Here is a 26,063-nt window from a genome sequence, read left to right as displayed (position 1 = left end):
TTTTTGTAATCTAACAATATACAGATTCAGACTGTAATATTCAAGAAAGAGAGATGGATGCCATTTAATTGCTTTCAAACAAAACTACTTTTGTTAGTATAAAATACAACTTTATATTACTTTTTTTAAATGCTGTTAAGCAGCATGTGAAAAAAATCCAAATTAATAGTTGGATTCTTGTTTTGAAAGTATTATTCTGTTAGTTTGAATTATTCTGAATAAAAATTCTAAATTCATTTGCAGTTTTACCTTGGGAGTTCACCCAAAACATAAAGATCCAACAACATTGCTTTATTATTATCTGTGAAATTAACTAACAACGATATTTTTAATCCAAACCAAGGTTATCTAGAATTATTGAAAAAAAAAAAAAACTTAGTCCCCTAGTTGGATAATCTACATCAGGTGATACTTAGCCATCGCCAAGAAAATCAGTAGCCACTTTCCATATACAGGACCTGGAAAATTATAAACTGTACCTTGACACCATTCCTTAGGGGCCAATGTTGAAGTGGGAGAGGCAAGTCAAAGAGACAACAAATGAATGTTACAGGCAAGGTTAGGATATCATAAAATCTGCTTTCAACCCCTTTAGTTTAACTTAGTTCCTTGTTTTAAATTTTTTAAAGTTTGTCTATTATTGAGAGAGAGAGAGAGAGCAGGGGGCAAAGAGAGGGAGACACAGAATCCAAGGCAGGCTGTAGAGTCTAAGCTGTCAGCACAGAGCCCGATGTGGGGCTGGCACCCACAAATTGTGAGATCGTGATCTGAGCCGATGTTGGACGCTTAACCAACTGAGCCACCCAGGCACCCCTAGTTTAACTTAATTCTTAAGGAGTTTGATTTCTGCAGAGAAAAACAAAATTTCAAATTATAGCTCCCTAGATGAATGTTTAGCAGATTTTAGAGCCCTTAGGGTATCATGATTTCTGTCCTCACAATTTGTATATTTTTTATCCCCATCTTTCTATTATATTCAGTAAAGCAACGTAAAAATTTGTCTCTTCACTAATATCCCATTGATTTAACCTGAGAGTGTGACTAATAATAAAACTTTGGTCATTTGTAATATTAACACAAGCGGTTTAATATTTCCCCCTAAAATACTACTTTACTCAGCATTTGTCTTTTTTTTCTTTTAACAGTTCTTTTTCCTCACATACTGTTAGTTTTTCTTCTCCTTGTTTTTGGCATCATCGTAAGATTTTATTTGGGGATACTACAGAAAGGAAAGTCTTTTCAAAATCATTAGTGATATGAAATTGTGCATCCATGGAGGGGAGATGCTAAAGAAGGGATGTGGTTAAAAAAGCCCCTCTTTTGGAAATCAGTTTTTTACCTACCAGGGACTTTCTGGGGCTTCAAGGCTGTGGCCAAGAATGTAATTTGCTGTTTTTAGACAAACTTTTGCCAGTCACTTAAATTTTAAGTTTAACATTCGAGTGTGTTCACTACACTCTCAATTCAAAGAGTGTTATAGTCATGATACAGTCTCGTTTAAAAGAGTAAATCAAATACGTTCCTTTAGTTCACTTTAAAGGAAACTGTATTGTACCAAAACCTGGACAGACAATTTCAATTGATTACCTATGGATGTGTCCACAGGATGCTTTACTATTCACTGTGTTTATTTATTATTGTTCCATTTTAATTGTTTTAACTGAATTTTTTACTCGTTAACTGTTTACTAAACACTGTGCCCTCCTGTCACAATTTCTTGACCTTGCCCTCCATTTACAACCTCCAATTATGATGAAGAACTGATGATGCTGTATTAGTAGTGTAGGGAGAAAACAACCTGTGATACTATTATAGGTTATTATAATGTAGTAATAATGGCAAATCTAAATCTGTGGTCAATTTCCATGTTCAAAGATGATAACATTAATTTTCATAACAATCATGAAAAAGGACCCGGGTTAGTTTAACCTTAAGCAACTCAGAGAAATCTACAAGATGGTGGAGGAAATTCTTGTGCAAGCAGTAATTGGGGGAAATATTCCTGAGGCAGATATTCCAAGAAATAAAATAACCAATGAAAATACACGATATGCCTAGGATGACGTTACTGCCCTTGGGAAGTCTGTGAACTCCCATTTTATAGGATTGTTGTGAAAATCAAATGAGGTAATGATGCAAGGCAGCACCTAGCACAGTTTGCGCACCAGAGTAAGTGCTTGTTAATAAATGTGAGCACTGTCAGTATTACAATTATCTATATTCTCGATTTCCTAAGCAAAAACTAAAGGTTAGTTTAATGTATTCGCAGTAATAGTAAATGTTCAGTAAGTGAGTAGTGCACCAGTAGGCTTCGCAGAGATGTCTGCCACGGCCCCTACCCTCAAGGGTGGGAATAAATAAGATATATTAATAAACCAAAGGCAGAATCAGAGTGCAGTGCAACATACTTCCCTTTGAACATTATCATCTTCTGATGTGTTTGTAGCAGTTGTGTAAATGTTAAAACCACAAGTAATTATTCTTTCTCTTCTGTCACATTCTCTCTAATTTGTACTGTCTCAATATTTTTGTTTATAAAAATGACTGAAAGAATGAGAGATTGTGTCAATAATGAAGACACCCCCTCATTTTTAGCAAAGAGACAGCCCCAAAATCTCAAGAAGTGAACAATTAAGTGAGTCATAAATCTATCATTCATTGTTAAGTGCAATTTTTTTAAGATAGCAAGGTTCAGTATCATTTTTATGGTGCAATTAAAAACTATCCCTTCAATAAATCAGTAGTCAAAGTAGAATGATATTTTGAGTGCCTTTGTGCATTGAAAACATCAGGTTGTCAGATTCTTCCTTATTTGCAAATGGAGCTTTTATCCCGAGAAATACAAGGATGCGTTCTAAATCTGAAACATCTGGGTTTTGTAATAATGTAGTAGAATCAGCTTGTGTTCTGGATTCAAATAAAAACTGTCCCACTTAGCGACAAGTCACAGAAGCTCCCTGAACCTCAGTTTCCTTATCTGTCAAAAATTGAGAAGATATTGTCTGACCCACATGACTGTTAGGACAAAGGAGAGAGTGGTTCGCCAAAACAGACCTGCTTTGTGACAACAGACTCTCAATCTTTGGAAAAACAACTCAGTGAGAAATAAAATTTCTTTACTTCTGCCTCACAATCCAGAGCCTATTGTATGTGCTAAATGTTCAGTGCTCAGTACCGAGTTGGCTGATAGACTGTTAATTTCACAAAAGATACTAAACAATACACATCCAAGAGACATCAAGGACAAGTGGGGTAGATATGAAACCCGTGAAGGTCTGGTTCAGCATCAGGGTGACATGGTCAAGCAGAAGAGGCAAGCTCTTTTTAGAATGTCTACTGCCCTCTAACTGGTACAGCCAAGAATAGTCTTGGCTTTTGTGTATTCTTGGAGTATTTTTCTAAGAATACACCACAAAAGACACTGAGGTTTTACAGGAGTTTCTTCATAGTCTAACATTATGCATTATTATATTATTTCCCTAAGAAACCCTCAGATAGAGTGGAAACTTTATTTTATGTTTAAAAATCTGTAATCAGGAGTCTTTACCAGGATAAGAATCAGAAAATTTGCTTTGCCCCTATTCCACAGGAGGCATATTGAAATTTTCATCATTCCCAGATTTCTGACCTCCAAATGTTTTGTGGTTGCCTTTTGCCTTAGAGCCATCCCATGAAAAAGATCTCCTTTTCCCTCAAAAAAAAAAAAAAAAAAAAAAGATTGTGATTCACAATAGCTGAATAACATAGTTTCTAGCACTTTTAACAGGGTTTCAGGCATTCAGGGCACAGTGAGTGTAAGACTGAAGTCTAGAAGGTCATAATATTTTTCTACTAAACTATTTTAAGTGTATAGCTTCCAGTAGAGCAGTGGGTTGTATGAGCAAGTTTACTGTATACAATTTAAGGTAATTGTATACAGTAGAAAGATGTATGTTTGAGATATAAAACAATGTCCTGATATTGGAAACTAACATCTTAAAACCCTTAAAAACTCAGATATAAAATTAATTGATTGTAGTGAGCATTATTATCTATGTGGCACCTTTAGTTTAAAGAGACTGTATGCTGTAAATGTTTTTAAATTGTTCTAATGCAAACAAACAAACAAAAAACAAAAATCCAGGTTGATAAACAAAAACTTTTGCTGAAGTAAAAGCAGAAAATAAATATCAGAGGTTCAACTTAATGCTTTTCTATGGCGGTTTGCCCAAAATTACAAAAAAACAAAAACAAAATCAAAGATACCATTAACAAATTACTAAACAAAGTCAGTTTGATACACCTATGTATTAGAAATTATTTTCTAGGTAACAACTAATAACAGATACTATAAAATACTGAGCATTTCACTATCGTGTTAAGTGGTTCTGATGGAAGCTGGTCTCTTAAATTGACAATAGGTACATAAATGTCTCTACCCTCCATTTCAGGGAGATTATTGACTAAAATATTACAAAATCTGCCTTTAAGAGCATATTTAATCATCCACTTGAAATAGCACACTGAAAGTTAAACAGTTGTTCTGGCATTTAGTGTTGCTAAACCCAATATTTCCTATTTGTAAATATTTATTTATCCAGGAGACCAGAAATGCGGTTCGGAACATCACCATTCTGTGCCTCTTTGTATAAGTTCAGCATTTTCTGAACCAGCAATGCCATTTATGACGGCCAAGTTGACCATGTTCCTGAAGTTCTCACATCACCTTTGGCTTAGGAAGACCCTGTAGGTCTCACCTCCCAGGTCTCAGACTTGACTTGTTTCCTCTCTTCCTTTGTATTCCTGTAATTATAGGGTGAGATTTGACACAGAAAGGTTTTCAAAATCCCAGAATGTGACCAATTCTCAGGGAACAGAGCTCTGCTGTGCTTCAGAGCATGGACTCTGGACACACTTCTGGTTCAGTCATGGCTCCACCAGTTAATAGCTGTTTGACATTGGGCAACTTGCTGGACCTCTCTGTTGTCATGTGTTCTCATTATGTAACACAGGGATACTATTAGTACCTGAGAGGGTTGTCATTGCAAGGATTAAAGGTGTTTTATATCCATGTAGAATAACAAACAATCATATAGCAGTTACTAGGTGCCTGGTACTATTCTGGGTCCTCGATGTGTATGCTTGATGTTGTTGATACTATTGGTAAATAATACTCTATAAAGTATTTAATATTGTTAATATTATTGCATGGTCATATTGGCACTGGCTGCCTCAGGCAAGTGTGTGAGAGTCTCTGATTCAGATTACTTTTATGCTTCTCTCACACTAATGGAATCATTACCTAGGGCTAAGAAAACTAAGGCTCAGTATGGTTGAAGGAATTCTAAATCCAGAACCTGGATTTATCTACTTTATCCTCTTTTGTCCTTGACTCCTGTCTGCCTTGCAGATCTTTCCAACCTGGCTGCCTTACTCCTCATGTGTTCTGTGGCAGATGAATCCTAACTAGCATCCCTATAGCAGTCTAATCTCTAATCTACCCCTTCCGTGGACACTATTTCCCTGTCACACAGTTAAGGATGTCATTTACCACTCACAAACTAACTTCTCCATAGTATAAAGTTTAGTAAAAGTTTAGTGTAAAGTCTAGAGTATAAAGTTTAAAGTGGAAAGTATAGAGTATAAAGTATAAAGTTAACATGATCTGAGAGGTTTGTGTTAGTCAAGCCTACTTTTCCAGCTTCTGAAGGCTACATTCTCTAAAACCACCAATATTGTGTCCTCATGGGAATGCTCATCTCTCTCCAATACAGTTGTGACTGGGAGATCTGTTATGCATTCTCTCTCTCCAGAAAGTCTCTCTCTGGACCATCTAATAAAATTCTATTCACTCTTACTCATGACCCTTCCACCGTTTTTTCCTAGGATATCATGCAGTCCATCTTTTGGAGGAAAGCTCTGTATGAGTAAATTATTGTTGAGAGTTATAGAGACAACCTATGGCAGTAAACATAAGCACTCATCAGTATAGAAGAAAAGATGCAGGGCCTCAGAGTTCCCTTTTTCATCAGGGAAAATTTCTACTTTATTTGAGTCTACCACTTGCGTTTAGCTAAGGTAATGTCCTGTGAAATGATTAACAGGTGCAACAAGTGAAGACACAGCTTTCAATTAACTCTCTATAAACAAATTTAGTAGTTGGGCACTTGCATGACTTCTTGACTTCAATATTACATGGTTGATGAACAGTTTGTCTCAATGGTGTCCTTGGTCATCAGCGTGCAATCATTACCTCAAATAAGAAATGTTCTCAAGTAGTGCATAGAGGAGACACCCTCGATATTTGAAGTTAGCAAGTTACATATTACATTTTCAGTTCTCTTGTCACATTCCCTCAGTAACTTAACTTTAAGTGCCATTCCTGAATAATTCCTAATTTTTCCAGCGTAGTCTGTGTATATGTTTTGCAGGCATCTGAAACACTTAAAGAACTAGTCTTCTGTGTGTATCACTGAAGATTTCACACTACACTACTACTAATTGCAGTAGTGTAGAAGGGAATGCATTCAAGGTGGGCTGCATTGTCTGAAAGGCTGTCTGAACTCTCATGAAAGAGTTCAAATTCATTTAAGATGAATTTGAATTCAATGGGAGAGCAAACACTGCTAGAGCAAAGACTCAGGCATATCCAGAGGACTGCGAGCTTGGCTGTGGACAGTGGAAATTAGGTGAGATAGAAGGGGTCAAACTACGCGTAGTTCTGAGAGTCAAGCAGGGCCCTGGCCCAACAGTGTTAAGTATGGACGGAAAAAGTAACATGATAGAAGCAGCACTTTAAAAACATTTTCAGAGAAAATCTTGAGACCGTACATCAGATTCATTATCACACATATGCACAAAAGTTGGCATACAGATTTAGAGGAGCTTACAGTGTGAAGCTCATCTTAAGTCCTGGCGAAGAACCTTTCAACTGGAGACCAGGGACCCTGATCAAAGACTTAGTCAAATGGTGATGAAAGCCTTACCGAGGATGGTGGCAGTGGAGATGGAGAGAGGCGTTTCTCAAGAAAATTTAACAAGATTTGGTATCTGATTGGGTAGGGAGCTGGGAGATGAAGCTAGTCAGACATGACAATTTGGGAGACTGAAAAAAAAGATTTTGCCAATGAAAAAAATTAGCCTCGGTCCATAAAGACTAGTTTCTGTTTTGTGCTTATTAGTTTTTCATGCTTGTATTTATAACTGAAAGTCCTGGGAGGAAAAAGAAAAGATTCATTTCTAAACATCCAAGTAAGAGAAAGTTTTAGAACTTTGGGCTCAAAGAGAGCTACATACTCAATTGAGCTCTGTGAGACAAGGCAAAATGTCCTCCTCACAACATCTTAAGCCAGGAATATGTTCTTTGAATTTACAACTTCTTAAAATAGGAGTCAATAAAAAAAAAAGCAGCAAGTGTTTTCAAGTTAACTGGAGAGAAAAAAAATTTTTTCTCCTAACACCACATTTCAAGTTTTGTATATTTACACTAGTTTTAATATGCATGTTTAGAAACGTGTAACCAATCGAGGTAGATTCTGTTATCCTTCATACAAATTATATTGTGAATGCTTAACTTGTTTCATTTTATGTGAAACAATATTTTTAATCAAATCAAACTATAAAACGAACGGACTCTAAAGTTGGTCTGTTCTTCATTTTCTTATAATCTATAATCAGGAAATCCATTCACTCACGCTTTATAATTTTTGTGCTTTTAAAGTGGTCAGGAGAATGTGACATCTGCATACAGTCACATCTGAATTGATCATTGTCCAGGCAGAAGGTAATTTTAAAACATGGCATGAGGAAAGGTTGAATCTGAATATTAGAACATTACCGAGAAATTAACTTGAGTAATTTGCCACCTCCCCGACCCCCGACTTTGAATGAGACCGTTCTCTTTGGTGAATTTATCTTAAGGGAGGACAACAGCCTCAACGCAGGCCACAGCGTTCTGAGCGAGGAGGCCCGTGGTTTCCAAGCCAGTTTAAATGCAGGCTCTTCTTAGCAGTAAACCACACGCATGTATTCATCATTGATTTTCAAATGATAGGTTTCTATATCGCTGGTTTAGGATCCACAGTCTTGCATTCCTGAATCTATATTATGCCAAAAGAATAACAACTTGGTGGCTGGAAACAGAAATGGTTATTATACGGCTCCAAAATGCTAGCTGGCACAATATGCTAAAAACAGCAGAAATTCACCGGTAAAAGGCAGAATTTATTTGTTCTTAAAAATAACTTTGTGCTCTAAAAATATGGATTTAAGAAGTGTCATCGTGGTTCAAAATATTTTATATTCAAAATGTAAACACCTTAAAATATGTGACTAATCTTCTAAAATGGTATAATTTCCAAATAACAGGAAATATTCCAAGAGAAAAATAGAATGCTTTTCAAATCCATTTTTGAGGCATTTATTGGATGAAAAACTATAATATATGTTTACTTTTTTTTTTCCTGCTGCCCTAAGTCATTGTTTAAAAATGTGGGCAGAAAGATGTAGGCTTTGTTGGAATTTCTCAGAGTTTACTGTAGAAAAAAAAAATTTTTTTTTTAATTTTCAAAAAAGAAACCTTTTCTCAGAGCCTCTGTGAAGCATTTCCATTTTCACACACTGGCCCAGTGTTTGTCATATCACAGGACAACACATTTCACAAAGCGGTTTTACTTCCTTTTAGCAAAATAACTCCTCCATGCAAACCAGTATTGGCATCTACCAAGCCAGGGTTTTAGTTTCTTCTGATCTATTCAAGCTTCATTGCACTGCTTAACTGACTTTTTCCCCCCTTCTTTTGAAATTACCCACCTAATTTTCCATTTAATTGTTTATTTAAACCAGATCTCACGCAGGCTTAACAGATAAGTGACATATGTATTGAGTGTATCAGACTGAACTTCAGCTGACAGGAAAGTGTAGTGCACATTTTGTCTTCGTTCTCTCAGTCTCTTTTTATCCAGTAGAATATCTTAATTAAAACTAGAGCCTTAACATATTTGCAAGAATGATTCAATTAAGACACATTAAATATAAACTATTTTGTCAAGAATTTTTGTAAGTGAACATGTTCTTTGTATCTCTCCTAGTGAAATAAGGTAAATGTAGTTGTTTCATATGATAACTTTTGCCACCAAAAACTATCCAAATTAACTGGAAAAGAAAATTTTGGCTGTTGACATATTTGGCTGGCTATAGAGGATTTAGCTTCTTTCAATGAAGTTTTATTATAAAAGTAATTTATATTCAAATTCAACCAACATTTCCTAAGCAACTTCTGTGTACTTGACACGTGTTTGGGGGGGGGGTTCATTTATTTTTAATCCCCCCCCCCAGTAACTTGGAGAATTTTACGGATGATCCGATTGACAGATTTAATCTTGTAGTTTTTTGTTATATATTCAGCCTGTTTATTCATGCATAAAATGAGACAGGTAAATGAATGGGATATGAAGAACAAATGTGCTCTACACAGTATGCCTCAAATGTATTCTAATTCAAAAAATGTTTCCCTAAATATTTCCTGAAATACGCCTGTGCTTTGCCTTCCCAGTCCCTCATCACCTCTAGTTCACACCATCAGTGCCCCATACTCCCAGGCCTTTCTAATTACAGGGTACGCCAGGGCCAGTAGATCTCTCTGTCCACTTAGAGGCCTTTGTCCTACTTCTGCTCTATGACCTTCACGGATCTGCATTGCCACCATTTACAACCAAGGTGTGTCGGGCTGGAATCCAAGATCTCCACGTCCCTCCAAGGTCTTCGACACTCCTCTCTTTTTAGGAGTTCCCTTCTAGCCAGATTGCTCACAGTGCCCCCCGACTCGTGCTCTGTAAATTCCCACCTCAGCCCTTTCCCACAGCCCAGTCACAAGCCCAGTGTGTCTTACTGTCCCTTCTCTTTTTTCAAGGCCCATATCAGTTCCTGCCTCTTAGGTGAATCTTTATTGGATAATCTCTTCCCTCCTGGGAACTCAATAACACTTAATCTGGATTACTCTGTGGGCATCTCTCCCTAGGCTGCCTTGTCTTGGTTTGTACATCTCACACATGTGCGTATTGGATTACCATAAAGGAATTGCAGGGCCTTTGAGGACTGGGGCCACGTCCTTGCCTCCTCATGGAGTAGCACACAGTATCATTCATCCTGGAGTAATAGACACTTGTGTTTTAGGATAATGATAATGATGACCAACCATAACAGCGAGGTTTGATTGTCGCCTTTAAAGTGCTTCAGAAAACAAACATCTAGTTTTACAGCAAGGATTGTAGAGTCGGGTAGTGGGTTTCTCTTATTCCCCAATCAGAGGCCATGAATGAAGCCAACAGATGACATTCTGCCTCAGCTAATGTTGCCTCAACTCCTTCCGTAGCTCTTCCTGTCATGGAGCAGTATATTTTGAATTATGAGAAATGGCATCCTTCAGATATCCGTTTCTGTTAGTAGGGCGTTGAGCATCAGAGATCTAAGAAAACCCCTTCAGTGTTCACATCAGATGACTATCCCTGTGCCTTGGTGAAGCAGTACTTTTGGAGGCATCAACCCTTCATTTCAGCTCCTAAGTAGGAGACCTGCATTTTGAAATTCTGTGTGAACAGGAAAGCAAGCTGTCAGGGTCATACACGGAACTTGTGAGGAGAGCAAACCCGACATAAGAGGACCAGAGGGAGAAACCACTCAAAGAAAAGGGGAAGTCAACAGCAAACTGTGGAAGAGCCTACTGTCCCTGCATGTCCTCGAAATGATAGTCTTACTGGTATGCCCTCTCTTCACTTAAGGACACACAGACACACAAAATAAAACCCAAACCACTGAACTGAAAGAGTGAGTCACGCCAGCCCAGGCCTTTGCCAAGCTAGTCAATTAAAGTGCAGGGCAGATTCTGTGCTTTTCTTAGACCCTGAAAGAAGACGGTCTGACTTTCTTCCCAAATTTTTTTAATGGAAAAAAAGTATATGCTGATTTCTGAGCAAGTTGGTATAGATTAGCTGTCTTCTCGTTAAAACATTTTTAATCTTCCTTTAGAGAATGTTAAAAAAAAAAAAAAACTAACTGGGTTACCTTCACGTGGAGGCTAAGTTGGTCATCCCACAGACTATTTTATAAGTCATACCCTGTTAAACTTTTATTTTTCATCTCATATAGTGTATCCTGTAGAAACATTCTTGAGTCTAGATTTCTCCCTGAGTGCTTTCATTGTTTTGTGTTAACAGGGAATGGATATGGCAATCCCCGAAACTCACCAGGTCTGCTGGTCTCACCTGGTAACTTGAACAAGAATATGCAAGCAAAATCTCCTCCCCCCATGAATTTAGGGATGAATAACCGTAAACCAGATCTCCGAGTTCTTATTCCACCAGGCAGCAAGAATACGATGCCATCAGTGGTAATGCGACACTACATTTTAAATAAATGTTGATAATGTTTTGTATATGTTTTGCTGTTTTTGTATTTGTCTAACATTTTGAATTACTTAAGTGCTCCTAGAAAATTAACATATCAATGCTATTGCTGGAGCCCTGTTTGTATTTAGCCATTATTTCTGGTAACTGGTTCGCATTTCCCTTTTCCATGTTAAAAAAAAAAACAAAAAAAAAAACCAACATCCAATAAACTTCACTATAAAACTGGTGTTCTGAGGCAAAGAAACCATTTCCTTTTAAGCTCTCCAATTTATAATTAGAAAAAAATCATTGCTTATTACTCTGCTTATGTTGCATACAATTTGACCAATGGTAGAATCAAACTCACAGAATAGGGAGTTTCATAACAGATTTTATAATGTTGATCTAGTTATGTCCTCAAGGTACTGACAACCAAAAATCTTTTCCATAATTTCTACATGAACATTCTCCTGTGAATTGGCCGTTCTTTTCTTAGGTATATTGCAGTGATAATGCTTAATACATCATGCGCCTGTGCTCTGCCTCAATTCATATTTCTATATATGTGCTTCATGCAAATAGCTACCTCTCAAAAGCAAATTGTTTTAAAATCCTACGCATTATGAGAACAAAGGTTATATTTTACAACAACAAAAAAAGTTGACACTGTAAGAAAAAATTAAATAAGAAATAAATAAATAAGAAATACAAGCAACATCCCCGGACTCCATCATTTTTCTTTCTCCTGGGTCTGCAGGCTAAGATGAAGATAATGATTGTGGGGCCAAATTCAACAACAAAGAGACTTACATCAGTGTTCTCCAAATTAGCTTTGCTTAAGAGCGAGAACATTTAAAACCAAGATTCGGTAGACAAATTTAGACCATTCTGCAAACACATTTCTCTTTTTTTCCTTTCTGTGCTCTGTGGCAGGCTTCACGGTAAAACAGTCCTGCAAGCTGATTAGTTTATTATGGCACAGTGCAGATTAATTTTGAATATCAACCCCCCCCCCAAAATCACATAATACGCAACATTCCCTTCGGAAAGAACCGAGTCTAATAAATAAAACCTCCCACAGGGCCATAGCCAAGCAGTGTGGGCCATACGGGGCAGGCTGTCTCTATCAGCAGGTTTATTCCAAGTTCCTTAAAACTGATGTTCTCCCAGGAATCCTGTGAGTGGTCAGTACAGCCTCTCACTGGTGGCCAGGTGCAGGTCCCCCCCACCCCCGCCTCCAGCGCTCCATGAGTGGAGTCTCAAAATACAAGCTTTCTTTTTTTTTTTTTTTTTTCAAAACGTGGTACTGAAATAATGAAGTTTGAGACACTGACCTGTGCGGAAAACTAGATAGATTGTCTTCACATTTGAGACAAACCGCTCATTAAGTGAAACAAAGAATGTCTTTGTAAGGAGTTATCTTTAGAGTCTGGGTTTTAAAATTGTTTAAACTGTTGTGTCTATCAGAAGATGCTTTGCCTTTTTTTGAAAAGGTTTTGCCCAGTTATAAATATTTACAGACACTAATTAATAAAACTCCTTCCCCATGCTCTCAGTCTGAGGATGTCGACCTGCTTTTGGTAAGTAGAAAGAGAACTTCCCTTAAATGATACATGTAAGGAGAAACCCAAGGTGACTTTTAGGTGGAGTGGCTCTAGCAAAATGGGAAGATACCGGAAGTTACCATAATATGTCAACATTAATTCTGTTTCGGGGCCATTAATTTCAAGTACCACACACAGGTGAAAAGAATATCAGGGTATTTATTTTTCTGTCTCAACCTTTGTAAGTGAAGACCATGTTTTCAGTTTATTTTAGGACCTGATTTATAGTAAAATTCAAACGAAAATAATTTCCTTAGTTATTTAAACCACGAGGATACTTATTTTTCTAAGAATTAAAGTCTCATGATCTTTAAATGTATGTGAATCTTTAATCTTCTTGCTGTAAGTAGTTAAATACACATGTTAGCTGGTTTGCCATGTAGTTCTGAGGGAAGTTTAGAAGAATCTGAAAAAAGTGGTCAGAGCACCACCTGCTGGTCAGAGTATAGCATGAAATGTGCCCATCTGCTCTGCTGTATATAGAACTGAACATAAAAACCACCATGGTTGATTTTAATTTTTTTTTAATTTGCATTTGAATAAAAACTGAAACAATGGAAGTACAGTATACATATTTCATCAGTTTTCAACATAGTCTGTTTTTACTCATAATAAAGCTTATGGTACTTGTTACTAGTTCAGTTGCCTAGGAGATACTGATGTAATGGGTTACTATGGCAACAACTGGTCTCTTGAAGGATTGTAAATGATAGGGTTGGCAGAGTTCATAGAGACACATGTTAAATGATTAATTTCAGGAGATTTGTACCAAGTTATCTCGTTATGTGCAAAACTAATACTGAAATCTAACATTTTTAACTTTTAAAAAATTCTGTCAATAATGTCTCTTTATTTACTTTAAAAGAATCAAAGGATAAATAACTCCCAGTCTGCTCAGTCATTGGCTACCCCAGTGGTTTCCGTAGCAACTCCTACTTTACCAGGACAAGGGATGGGAGGATATCCATCAGCCATTTCAACAACATATGGTACCGGTGAGTAGCTTTGCCATGTTCAAATAGTACATTAAATACTTTTTATTAAAAAGCAAGATGAAAAAAGATACTACCTTTCAGTCTGTTAGGAAGCTTCAGGTAGTACCTGTGGTGTCCAGAGACTATATGTTACCTATTTCTTGCTCAGACAAAATAAATATCCATATTTTTCTTTCTTAAGTGAAAGTTTTTATTAACCCAACCTGAATTCAATATAAAAGACCAATTTCAAGGAAAACGAGCCATTATTTCTTGATGTAATAGAAAGCTCACTTCCTTAGAATTGTTTAAAACAACATTTCTAGATCATCAAATATGTGTATGCTGTAATGCCGGATTGTACTTCTAATAAATTAAAATTTCAGACGGTTGTCCTTCAAAGCTCTCGTGGAATACTTATCTTTCAGTATATGATATGTATCTCTTTTAAATAAAAATTGCTCCTGATGCTCTATCTCCTTCTCCCCCCCAAAATGAGAGAATTTATAATGATCATTAAATAGCACTAATAGAATATTTTTAATTGGAAATGTTTATTTACCATTTTATAATTTCCAAATTAATTCTTTTCCCTTATTTTATTTGTTCATCTAGAGTACTCTCTGAGTAGTGCAGACCTGTCATCTCTGTCTGGGTTCAACACCGCCAGCGCCCTTCATCTTGGGTCAGTAACTGGCTGGCAACAGCAACACCTACATAACATGCCGCCATCCGCCCTCAGTCAGCTGGGGTAAGCAATATTATTTCTCTCATAAAACACTTTCAGAAGGCATTTTTAAGTGACAAATGGCAGTCTCTAAATACTGTGCTCTAAGGTCCCATTAAAGGAGGTACAATCCTACTTTATCGAAATCGGAAAGTAATGATCAGATCGGTATCTTTCAAGCAGGTTTAATATTACTTGGCTTATTTTTTAAGAGGAAGGGAGCCCTGTGATAATGAGGTAAATTATTTCCCTATTGTTTTAGGCTATACTGGTTTCCACTTGGGTCAATGACAAAATTTCATTTAGTTAACTTTTCATGTAGCTCATGTGGGACATAAGAAAGCACTTAAAAGTTCTTAACATTTTTGAGATATTTGGGAATCCTTATCACTTAACGTGAACCATATAGTCATGCTAACATTAACCTAGTGCTCACAGGATTTATTATTCTATTGATATACAGATTTCATATAGTTATAATAATGCATTCATAGTATGGTTGTATATTTGTAGACATTGTACAAATAAAAATGTATATGTATGTGTACATATATATACTAATTACCTAAATTTGGGTATAAAAATAATTTCTGTTGTTTTCTGAAATCAGAATATGTGTATTTCTGCCCCCTTGTGGTAACTTTGAGAAATGTCTTTATCATAGAAATGACTCCTGTCATTTATCTGTAGAAATGTGCAAACCTTTAAAAAGCACTGACTTCATAATTCACACTTTGTGTCAAACAAATAGCTTTCTTAAGTTTAAAACATGAATCAAAGATCTGCCTTTCAGTTGACATAATAACTCCAAAAGTGCAGTTCATCTTCAGAAGAAAAATACTAGGAAGATATAAAATATTGAAAGATAAATCTTTGTATTTTAGAAACATTCTGTGTGTCTACCTCACTTTTACTTTTCTGCTGAGCCATTTGGTTAGAAGATCTAGTTAGTTCTATACTTCTGTTTCTAAAGAGATAATGAGTCTAAAAACACTGATTACAATAAAAATCACTGATTGACATCACAACCGCATCTCTTACCCCTTGCTGCCCTCCTAGCTTTCTTATGGAATCTATTTCACATAGATTAGTGCTCTAGTAATGGAGTCTTCCCCCATTCACTGCCTGTCTGTATCCTGCCCACTAATCACTATTGTTGAAAATCTAAACTTTCATATAAACCATAAAATAAATTCACATGACATTGTTGCTGTGCTTTCTTAAAAGATTGTTAGCTTTGAAGATATATTAAATATTGATATAGGGTTTCTCTTTTAAATTAAATATTGCTAAAGGGTTTCTCTTTTTAGGACTTTTTAAGTTTTCTCAGAAATGTTAACTATGCAAGTAGACATTTATTGAAATAACTTTTTAAGGTGATTATCCCTAAGTACGTCGTACCATCATGGCAATCTTAAAATACATACAAGTGACATTGCTCTGCTATGGCTAAGCAGTGAGTCCACTGTATGTGCTTCTTGACAAAAATCAGGGTAGTTGTTTACTTCTCACTTTTCACAAAATTCATCCATTAGAGGACTGGATTTCCTTAGAAATTATCAATGTCAAGAGCCACAGTATTTGCTTTGAATGTGGCTTTCTTTTGTTATTAGTAACACCTGAAAATTTGCATTTTATATATAAAACACATTTATGTATTTTAACTATACCATAATTTTAAAAGTCCCTTTTTTTGCATGTGAAGAGTCTGATTCTCTGCTGCCCTTAATAAAGGCTTCAGTAAATGAGAAAGGAGAGGACTTGCCTAGAGAGGAACCGAATGGCAACAGCCAAGGATGAAGCATTTTGTTTAGTTCCGGTTTCTTTCAGCAACGGTTATCATGGTGCATAATTAGTCTATGAGTTTTTATTGTATTTAATCACTTCCCTTATCCCTCAGATAGAATACCCCCTTCAGCCCTTCTAATCTTGGCTGGCCCTCCTTCTTTCCTTCCTTCTTTCCTTCCTTCCTTCTTTCCTTCCTTCCTTCCTTCCTTCCTTCCTCTTTCTCCCTCTCTCTCTCTCTCTCTCTCTGTCTCTCTCTGTCATAACACATACACACACACAGGGTAGCTTTTTAAAAATGGGTCCCTTCAAATGGACTAGCCCATGTTTACACAATTAAATGTTAAACTGTTCTAAAAAAACTCCCAAGTTGTAATATTTATATTAATAAATTATATGGGGTGCCTTAATTCCTTACAGTGTTAATTAATTTAAAAAATAAGTATCTTTTTAGGCTAAAGTAGCCTCATGCTCTTATGTGGTGAGTTCACATTCCTTTGGACAGATAACAGTGTTCAAAGTAGATACAGCCTCCAGAGTGGCTTGGCTATTCCCAGCAGCCCAAGATGGTCACCACAATTCTTTCCCAAAATTAAGAGTATAAAAGGACTCTTCTGTTTTGTTGATGGAAATGCCTTTAACTCCGAAGCTGTACTTCTAACACTGTCTAGCATCTGATTTTATCTAACCAAGGCAGATAAATGGCATACATTGATTTGATGTAGGAAGCAGAGATGATTGGCCGAAGGAACTTGGCCCTCAAGGGTTAAGTGTCATTTGAATATGGAGATTTGAGAAAATGACCCTCAAATTTTTAAGTACTTTTCTCATATCACCTATAAAAAGAAGCAACGTGTTTTCTGGAAACATTTCTTTACATCATCGTTGTTGATGTGGGTGTTTACAGACAACTTTTAAAAGGTTAGGTTAAATATAGTTCGATAGTTTAATTTCTGGGCGGAGGCAGTACAAAATTTGAACAAAACTATCCGGTTCTGTTTCACTTCTGAACAATCGTGGGGAAGGGTAGGTGTTTTCCCAGTTGGAAGGCATCTGTAATAGATGTAAACTTGCAGCAGGATTCGATATGGGCAACTTGCACATCAGGCTTCTGTCTCCCACCCACCTCTTTCTCACCCACACACATGGAGCATTTCACAATTATCTGGGCCTATAAAGATTTTGTTCTCAAGAACAAGCAGACCAACATGCTTGTATCTGAATCTAGCATGCGTACCACTAAGTGATTTTTTAATGCATTTTCTTTTCAAGATAATACTTTGGTAACAGACACTAGCCAATTACATTTCATGCTATTTGGAATCCTATACCACAGTATACTAATGCTGAACCGAAGTTATCACGTACATTTCGTTACTGTGGGTTGAGTGTCCCCAGAACTACTCAAAATGCTTCATATATGCGTTCAGTGTCAAATGAAGTGCCACCAAAAAGTAAACTTAGGGACTAGCCTATTTGTCTACGGAAGGCATAAACAATCAGTATTACATCTCTTACGGGGAAGGCCTGCAGCAGAACCCATCTGAGCCAGTTCACAATGGGAGATACAGTAAATAAGTAGGTAATGCAGCTTCCAAAAGCTGTGTTAAAGAAGCAGCATTTTGATTATACTATTTTTTGCTTAGTTTTTCCAGATTAACTGCTTATACTAACTAGTCCAACTCACCGAATTTTTTTTCTAATTGTCCATGTTTCTCTGCCTGTGAAGAAGCTATCTAAATGTCAGAGGGCAGTCAAAAGCATTTGTTGATATGCCGCTTTGTTTTCAGACTCCTAATTGACATTCATTATTAAAGAGTTGTGTGACTCGTAGTAGAAGCATTTAATTAAATTTTAGTGAAATAGTCTTTCTTATCCAGAGCCAGGAAAATTCTTTCTTCCAGAAATCAAAAGATGATTTCCTCTGACATCAAAATGAATCACTAAGTAACTTTGAATCAAGATAAAATAGTCCACCATTACAGATCCTTTTGAAATACAGGTGTCACCCCCACTTTAATATCTTCTTGATTTGAAGATTATTTAATTAAAACTCTTAGAAAATTAATATGCTAATATCGACTGTAAAAGATAACCTACAAATAAATAATGACAAGTATAAACAGACGATTGAAAATCATATACACTCAATGTTGCTAACTTCATGTAAATGCTAAGACTGTTTTAATTCTAACACATAAAAGCCAGAGAAAGAAAGGCTTACTAGGGAAACAAATAATTCTCCTTTATGTTATTCTCGACATTAGCTCATCTATTAGAGAAGGAAAGTAGTTCTTTGCCAGTAGGTGGTGCTTTTGTATAAAACATCACTCAAAGATAAACTCATTTTGACTAATTTTATATCTCTATACATTTTGAGCCTGAATCGCATCTCCCAAAAAGCCGGCCCCAAGTTATTCCACTTTTTCCTCTGAAACATATACCCATTTTCTGCCTTCTCATAATGACTTTTTAATGTCCTCTAATTCTCTCCATTTGAAAGTAACGTAATCACATACAGGAGTAGGTAGCCTGGCTTTCCTTTGTTTAGAATGGGCGTATCTGGATAGATTATTCTTTCCTGCAGCTCCTCCTCCTCACTAAAAAAGGTATCTGCACTCTCTTGACAACATGGGCAAGTAATGCTGACTCTAGCCATGAATGTCCGTGCAATCAGAATGTGAGAACAGTATGAGCATCTTAAAATTGATGTCGGCAATGTTCTTCTGGTTTATCCTGATCAAAGTCATTGTGATTGCTAATCTACACTAAGGGCTTAATGCTTTTCCCTCCAGAGTTTCAAGTATCTAAATTCTTCCACATTTTGGAAGATCTCCTGGAATAAATGAGGATTAAGGCATATAAACACGATAAAATCACACTAGATCCTTCTTTACAACAACCTTTCCTTAGACAAATCCAGATTCCTCAACTCATGCCAATTATAAATATGAGTGATACCCTACTAAGCACCCCAGCAGGGAGAGATTCTCAATAATAAAGTTGAAGCAGTTGTGGAAAATAGACAGCAGTTTCATCCCGTGTAACTGACAAACAATGGAGAAAGTCATACTGTTGATCAGTTTTAGTAGGGTAGGAAGTCTCAGTGTTTTTAAGCCAATAAACTGTTCTGCAGATAACTTTCAACCTCCTTCCCCTCCTTCTCTCCCCTCTTCCAATCTTTTCACCAGATACAGTTATAATTACATTTACATCATTTACAGCTATAAATGTAGCATTTTGTGCATTTATTCATTTGAAATTTGAACTTTCTTCACTTTGTCTGAAGACTATACAACTTAACGTGCATGTGCTTATTACACAGAGGGAAACATTTATATCTATAACTAGCTTTTTACAGCACACACACATTAGTAAATCAAAGGCGTCTAATTCAAAGGCTAAACACTGTATCTTAAATCATAGCTTATATTTTGGAAGTAGTCTAGGGAGAAATTCCATGGACACAGAAAATGCTTTTTCCAGCATGTCATGTTAAGCCTTTCTGAGCCAGTCACCTGTATGTTTAGGGAGCCTGTCAGAGACTAGAGGTATGATTCATGAGGCCCAGAACAGTGAAATGCTGTAATTACTACCGTGCATCCTAAATGGCTCTGAGAAGGCAATGCCCCTAAGTGCTTCGAGCACGCTCTCCTCCCTCTGGGCATGCTCTGGTGTCTATGCGAGTCTTGAAGCTGATGTGTTATGTAATTGTGAGTTCCTGGGGGCTCCAGGCCTCCTCCATCTGTAACTGGGTTTCCTTTCCTCCTACAGAGCTTGCACTAGCACTCATTTATCTCAGAGTTCAAATCTCTCCCTGCCTTCTACTCAAAGCCTCAACATCAAGTCAGAACCTGTTTCTCCTCCTAGAGACCGTACCACCACCCCTTCGAGATACCCACAACACACGCGCCACGAGGCGGGGAGATCTCCTGTTGACAGCTTGAGCAGCTGTAGCAGTTCGTACGACGGGAGCGACCGAGAGGATCACCGGAATGAATTCCACTCCCCCATTGGACTCACCAGACCTTCGCCGGACGAAAGGGAAAGTCCCTCAGTCAAGCGCATGCGACTCTCGGAAGGATGGGCAACATGATCAGATTATTACTTAATAGTTTTTTTTTTTTTTCTTGCAGTGTGTGTGTGTGCTATACCTTAATGGGGAAGGGGGGTCGATATGCATTATATGTGCTGTGTGTGGAAAAAAAAAGTCAGGTACTCTGTTTTGTAAAAGTACTTTTAAATTGCCTCAGTGATACAGTATAAAGATAAACAGAAATGCTGAGATAAGCTTAGCACTTGAGTTGTACAACAGAACACTTGTACAAAATAGATTTTAAGGCTAACTTCTTTTCACTGTTGTGCTCCTTTGCAAAATGTATGTTACAATAGATAGTGTCATGTTGCAGGTTCAACGTTATTTACATGTAAATAGACAAAAGGAAACATTTGCCAAAAGCGGCAGATCTTTACTGAAAGAGAGAGCAGCTGTTATGCAACATATAGAAAAATGTATAGATGTTTTGGACAGACCCGGCAAAGGGTGGCCATTGGTAAATGTTAGGAACACACCAGGTCACCTAACATCCCGAGAACGCGCTCACAAACCTGCACGCATATCATTGGCGTATGGCACTCATTAAAAAGGATCAACGACCATTAAACGAGGACCATACCTATTTAAAAAAAAAAAAAATGTGGAGTTTGAGGGCTAACGTATTTAATTAAATAAATAAATAAATCTGGGTCTGCATCTCTTATTAAATAAAAATATAAAAATATGTACATTACATTTTGCTTATTTTCATATAAAAGGTAAGACAGAGTTTGCAAAGCATTTGTGGCTTTTTGTAGTTTACTTAAGCCAAAATGTGTTTTTTCCCCCTTGATAGCTTCGCTAATATTTTAAACAGTCCTGTAAAAAACCAAAAAGGACTTTTTGTATAGAAAGCACTACCCTAAGCCATGAGGAACTCCATGCTTTGCTAACCAAGATAACTGTTTTCTCTTTGTAGAAGTTTTGTTTTTGAAATGTGTATTTCTAATTATATAAAATATTAAGAATCTTTTAAAAAATCTGTGAAATTAACATGCTTGTGTATAGCTTTCTAATATATATAATATTATGGTAATAGCAGAAGTTTTGTTATCTTAATAGCGGGAGGGGGGTATATTTGTGCAGTTGCACATTTGAGTAACTATTTTCTTTCTGTTTTCTTTTACTCTGCATACATTTTATAAGTTCAAGGTCAGCTGTCAAAAGGATAACCTGTGGGATTAGAACATATCACGTTGCAACACCCTAAATTGTTTTTAATACATTAGCAATCTTTTGGGTCAACTGACATCCATTGTATATACTAATGAGTTTCTTTCATGCTATTTTTTGTTTTGTTTTTGCATTATTATCAAATGCAGGGCCCCTTTCTGATCTCACCATTTCACCATGCATCTTGGAATTCAGTAAGTGCGTACCCTAACTTGCCCGTATCCTAAATTATCTGGTTGGTTTTCAGCCTAGAATTTGATACACTTTTTAGAAATATGCCCAGAATAGAGAAGCTATGTTGGGGCACATGTCCTGCAAATATGGCCCTAGAAACAAGTGATATGGCGTTTACTCAACGCATAAGTTATAAATTCCCACAGAAGAAAAATGTGAAAGACTGGGTGCTAGACAAGAAGGAAGCAGGTAAAGGGATAGTTGCTTTGTCATCCATTTTTAATTATTTTAACTGACCCTCAACAATCTTGTCAGCAATATAGGACTGTTGAACAATCCCGGTGTGTCAGGACCCCCAAATGTCACTTCTGCATAAAGCATGTATGTCATCTATTTTTTCTTCAATAAAGAGATTTAATAGCCATTTCGAGAAATCCCATTAAAGAACCTCTCTATGTCCCTTTTTTTAAATTTTACAAGAAATAATGATGACTCTTGTCTGATATTCGTCTATAAGGGATTAATTTTCAGACCCTTTAAAAAGTGAGTGCCATAAAAAAAAAAAGAAGTTGATATATATTGTTTAAAAGAGATTTCAATCCAGGAATGATTTTCCTTCTCTTGGAATGTGAAGATCTGTCGATTCATCTCCAATCATGTGCATTGACATACACAGCCACGAAGATCCAGACAGGAAGAGCGACACTGCTATAGCACGTGTAGGACATTTCTTATCCATTCTTTTCTTTCACTTGCATAGTTGCTGTGTGTTTCTCACTATAAAAGGCTGCCGCTGGGTGGCAAAAGCCAAGAGACCTTACTAACTAGGCTGTATTTTCTTAACTTGATCTGAAATCCACAATTAGACCACAGTGCACCTTTGGTGGTATCCATATAGGATGCCAGCCTGCCTTGTACTAATGTTTTGTATACTGAAAACAAACAAAAAAATCTGTCAACCTTTTCCTATATCCCACTACTCCAGGTATCCATGGAACATGAAAGAAAAACATTTACGCAGAGGAAAAACAGAAAATCATCCCTGAACATAAAACAGACACACACACACACATACACGCACACACACACGTTGACACATGGGAGGAAAAACTAAGAAAGTCATTTTCCTCACCATATACTTGATCCCATCCTTACAACCATCCTTGTAACTTGATGTGTATAAAATATGCAAACATGTCACAAATGTTGTTGTCATTTCAAAACACTTTACCAATATCAGCAGAGATTTACCAGTGGGTGGGAAAGGGTCATTATGTGAAAATACGAAAAAATAGCCATATTAATTTTTTACCTGCAATTTGCCTCCGCAACAAAGGAAAAGTGAATTTATAATGCTGAACAGAGAGTAAGCTAAAGTACCAGCAGAAGCCTTGGCTATTTATAGCAGATCTGACAATAGTTTTATAAGAACATGAAAAGAACAGAATCACTTGAAAACGGATGCCAGTCATCTCTTGTTCCCACTACTGAATTCATATAAAGTGGTAGCAAGATAGCAAAGGGATAATCTGAGAATTTTTTTAAGACGACTTAATGAGAAGAAGCACAATTTTTATTGTGATGAGTCACTTTCTGTAAACAATCACTGTTTATCTTTACCCTTCTACCTTATCTGTAATTTACCATTTATTGTATTTGCAAAGCTAGTATGGTTTTGGGTTTTTTTCACAGTAAATCCTTTGTATTCAGGAGTCTAGGGCAGAGCCCTGAGGGAGTGTTATTTTACATACCCCATCCTAGGGTAACATTTTAGGCAACATTCTTCATTGCGAGCAAAAGAACCATAAACAGTGTTTTACACAGCTACAAATATTGTTATAGCTAATCCTATTTTCAAAGATTTTTTGGTAATATTAAGCTTCAGTACTGGTAACACATGCAAGATACGCAAGCTGCACCACCTGTATATTGTATGCATTGGTGAGTGGAAGGCTGTTCATTTCAACCTTTTTTAAAATTGTGTTTTTTAGTAAAATGGCTTATTTTTTCCCAAAGGTGGAATTTAGCATTTTATAATGATGAATATGAAGATACCTGTCATCCTCAGATCGTTTTCAGGGTGACTAAAACAAAAAAGTTCCAATACACTTTTTAAAAGAATGTCTGCCCTCTCACACTTTGATGTGTTTGTTTTTCTTGCATACCCATCTTTGAATTTAGAGATAGCATTTTTTTTTTTTTTTGCCCCTTATCATGAGCTTTTGTTTGTTTTTCCGGAGGGTAAATGTTTTGTATTTTCTTTCTTTAAAAAAAAGTTTTTTTTTTTTAAAGAAGCAGCCACTTGAACCCTCAATAAAGGCTGTTGCCTAAGCATGGCATACTTCATCTGTTCCCATTTGTGCCATCTGCTGTGATGTCACTTACATGGCGTTAATTTCCTGCCACTACAGATCTTTTGAAGATTGATGGAATACTGGTGTCTGTTAGAACACTTCAGACTACAGATGTAATTAAAGGCTTTTCTTAATATGTTTTTAACCAAAGATGTGGAGCAATCCAAGCCACAGATCTTCTACATTCAATTTGTCCATTTGGGTTATTTTCATAATCGGGTATTGCATTTTGCCTTCCCTATTCATACCTCAAATTGATTCATACCTCAGTTGAATTCAGAGAGGTCGGCTAAGTGACAGATTCTGTTGTGGTGTGAACGCAGTACCAAGTGTTCTCGCGGAGCAAAGTAGACCTGGGTCACTGTAGGCATAGGACTTGGATTGCTTCAGATGGTTTGCTGTATCATTTTTCTTCTTTTTCTTTTCCTGGGGACTTGTTTCCATTACATGACAGTAATTAAAATAGCTTGTAAATGAGGGCATACAAGCATTTGCAACAAATATTCAAATAGAGGCTCACAGCGGCATAAGCTGGACTTTGTCGCCACTAGATGACAAGATGTTATAACTAAGTTAAACCACATCTGTGTATCTCAAGGGACTTAATTCAGCTGTCTGTAGTGAATAAAAGTGGGGAATTTTCAAAAGTTTCTCCTGCTGGAAATAAGGTATAATTTGTATTTTGCAGACAATTCAGTAAAGTTACTGGCTTTCTTAGTGATGCAGTGTCCGTGGTGCGTTTTTTTAATCAACGTTTTGCTGTTTAAATTTATTCCACTTAATCATGTTTCTTAAAAAGCAGCTTCTCCCACAAGTGCAAGTGAGCATTCTGAGTTTTTGGCTCAAAATACTTAAAAAAAAGGGGGGGGGAGGATGTAAACTGGATCACCTTTCTTGGAGTGATATTTGTACTCAGCCAGTGTGAGAAGTTCAAGGTTCTTACCAAGGGGTTCCACTTCTTTATCACGATCTTGAATAACTTGCCTCAACACAGAATTTTCCAAAAGTCATTCTGAGAAGCACTGCCACGACAAGTTAAATTATTTTTTAAACTAAAATGTGTAGGAAGCATTTTCAGATTCATTTATTTTTTTCATCGAAATAGTTTCTTTACCCAAAACAAAACAAAAACAGGAAAGCATAGGCTTTTATCTAAATACTTGAAAAAACTGGTAAATTCATACATTTTTAGAAACTAAAAAATCTATCTATTACCAAAATTCAATAATAATTACTAAAGGGAATGTCTTTAGAGACACCAACATAAAGACTAATGTCGGAACTGAAAAGGGAAACAAGAAGGCACTGGCCAGCCACCTGGAGAACTTGGACTATTGCGCTGACAGTCATTCCCACTCTGCTGGAAAAAGAATGCAGCTTGGGGAAACATTACATGTGGCTTGAAGATAGCACTGCTTTTCTGTCTATTCTTTTTATTTGTTGTTGGCAAACGTTTATTATGTGCAGTTCACGTAGTGCGTTCTAGGATGAATGAAGATGTAGCCGTTGCTCTTAAGAAACTTACAAACTAATGGGAGATTAAAAGATTAGTGGCATGCAGAAACCGCTCTCAGAGACTTCTGCAAAGTGCTAGGAAGGAACCACTTGAGTCATCTTTGGAGCAGAGCAGAGCATGAACACTTCTTAATTTGCCGAGCAGAGACAGGCTTGGACTTGTCTTTGGAGGGTGGGTAGGAGGGAGAAAGGCCCAGATGGATGAGGGCAGGACTGACTTGTGGACATGTGACTCTGCAGTCACACATGACACTACACTTAGTTTCATGTTCTACTGTCACCATCTTGATAATTTCTT

At 36.8% G+C, this 26,063-nt stretch overlaps 1 protein-coding gene across 22 annotated transcripts in view; it reads left to right on the top strand.

The window, feature by feature from the left end:
* MEF2C (myocyte enhancer factor 2C) overlaps positions 1 to 24,971 on the top strand; it is a 171,868-nt gene extending 146,897 nt beyond the window's left edge. For 14 of the 22 annotated variants that reach the window (XM_019836497.3, XM_011284522.4, XM_011284541.3 and 11 more), the window contains 5 exons: positions 11,193 to 11,365; positions 12,920 to 12,943; positions 13,833 to 13,962; positions 14,557 to 14,692; positions 20,228 to 24,971. In XM_019836497.3, the coding sequence (XP_019692056.1) occupies positions 11,193 to 11,365; positions 12,920 to 12,943; positions 13,833 to 13,962; positions 14,557 to 14,692; positions 20,228 to 20,549 (785 nt within the window). In that variant the 3' untranslated portion in view covers positions 20,550 to 24,971. The remainder of the gene's footprint in view (positions 1 to 11,192; positions 11,366 to 12,919; positions 12,944 to 13,832; positions 13,963 to 14,556; positions 14,693 to 20,227) is intronic. The other 8 variants (XM_019836585.3, XM_019836564.3, XM_045033528.1 and 5 more) reach the window with 3 other exon arrangements.
* Positions 24,972 to 26,063: the final 1,092 nt, after the last annotated feature.

The sequence above is a fragment of the Felis catus genome, chromosome A1 (assembly GCF_018350175.1).
Source record: "Felis catus isolate Fca126 chromosome A1, F.catus_Fca126_mat1.0, whole genome shotgun sequence".
Lineage (NCBI taxonomy): Eukaryota > Metazoa > Chordata > Mammalia > Carnivora > Felidae > Felis > Felis catus.
Note: the sequence above shows the minus strand (reverse complement) of the source record. Positions and strands in the feature narration are given on the sequence as shown.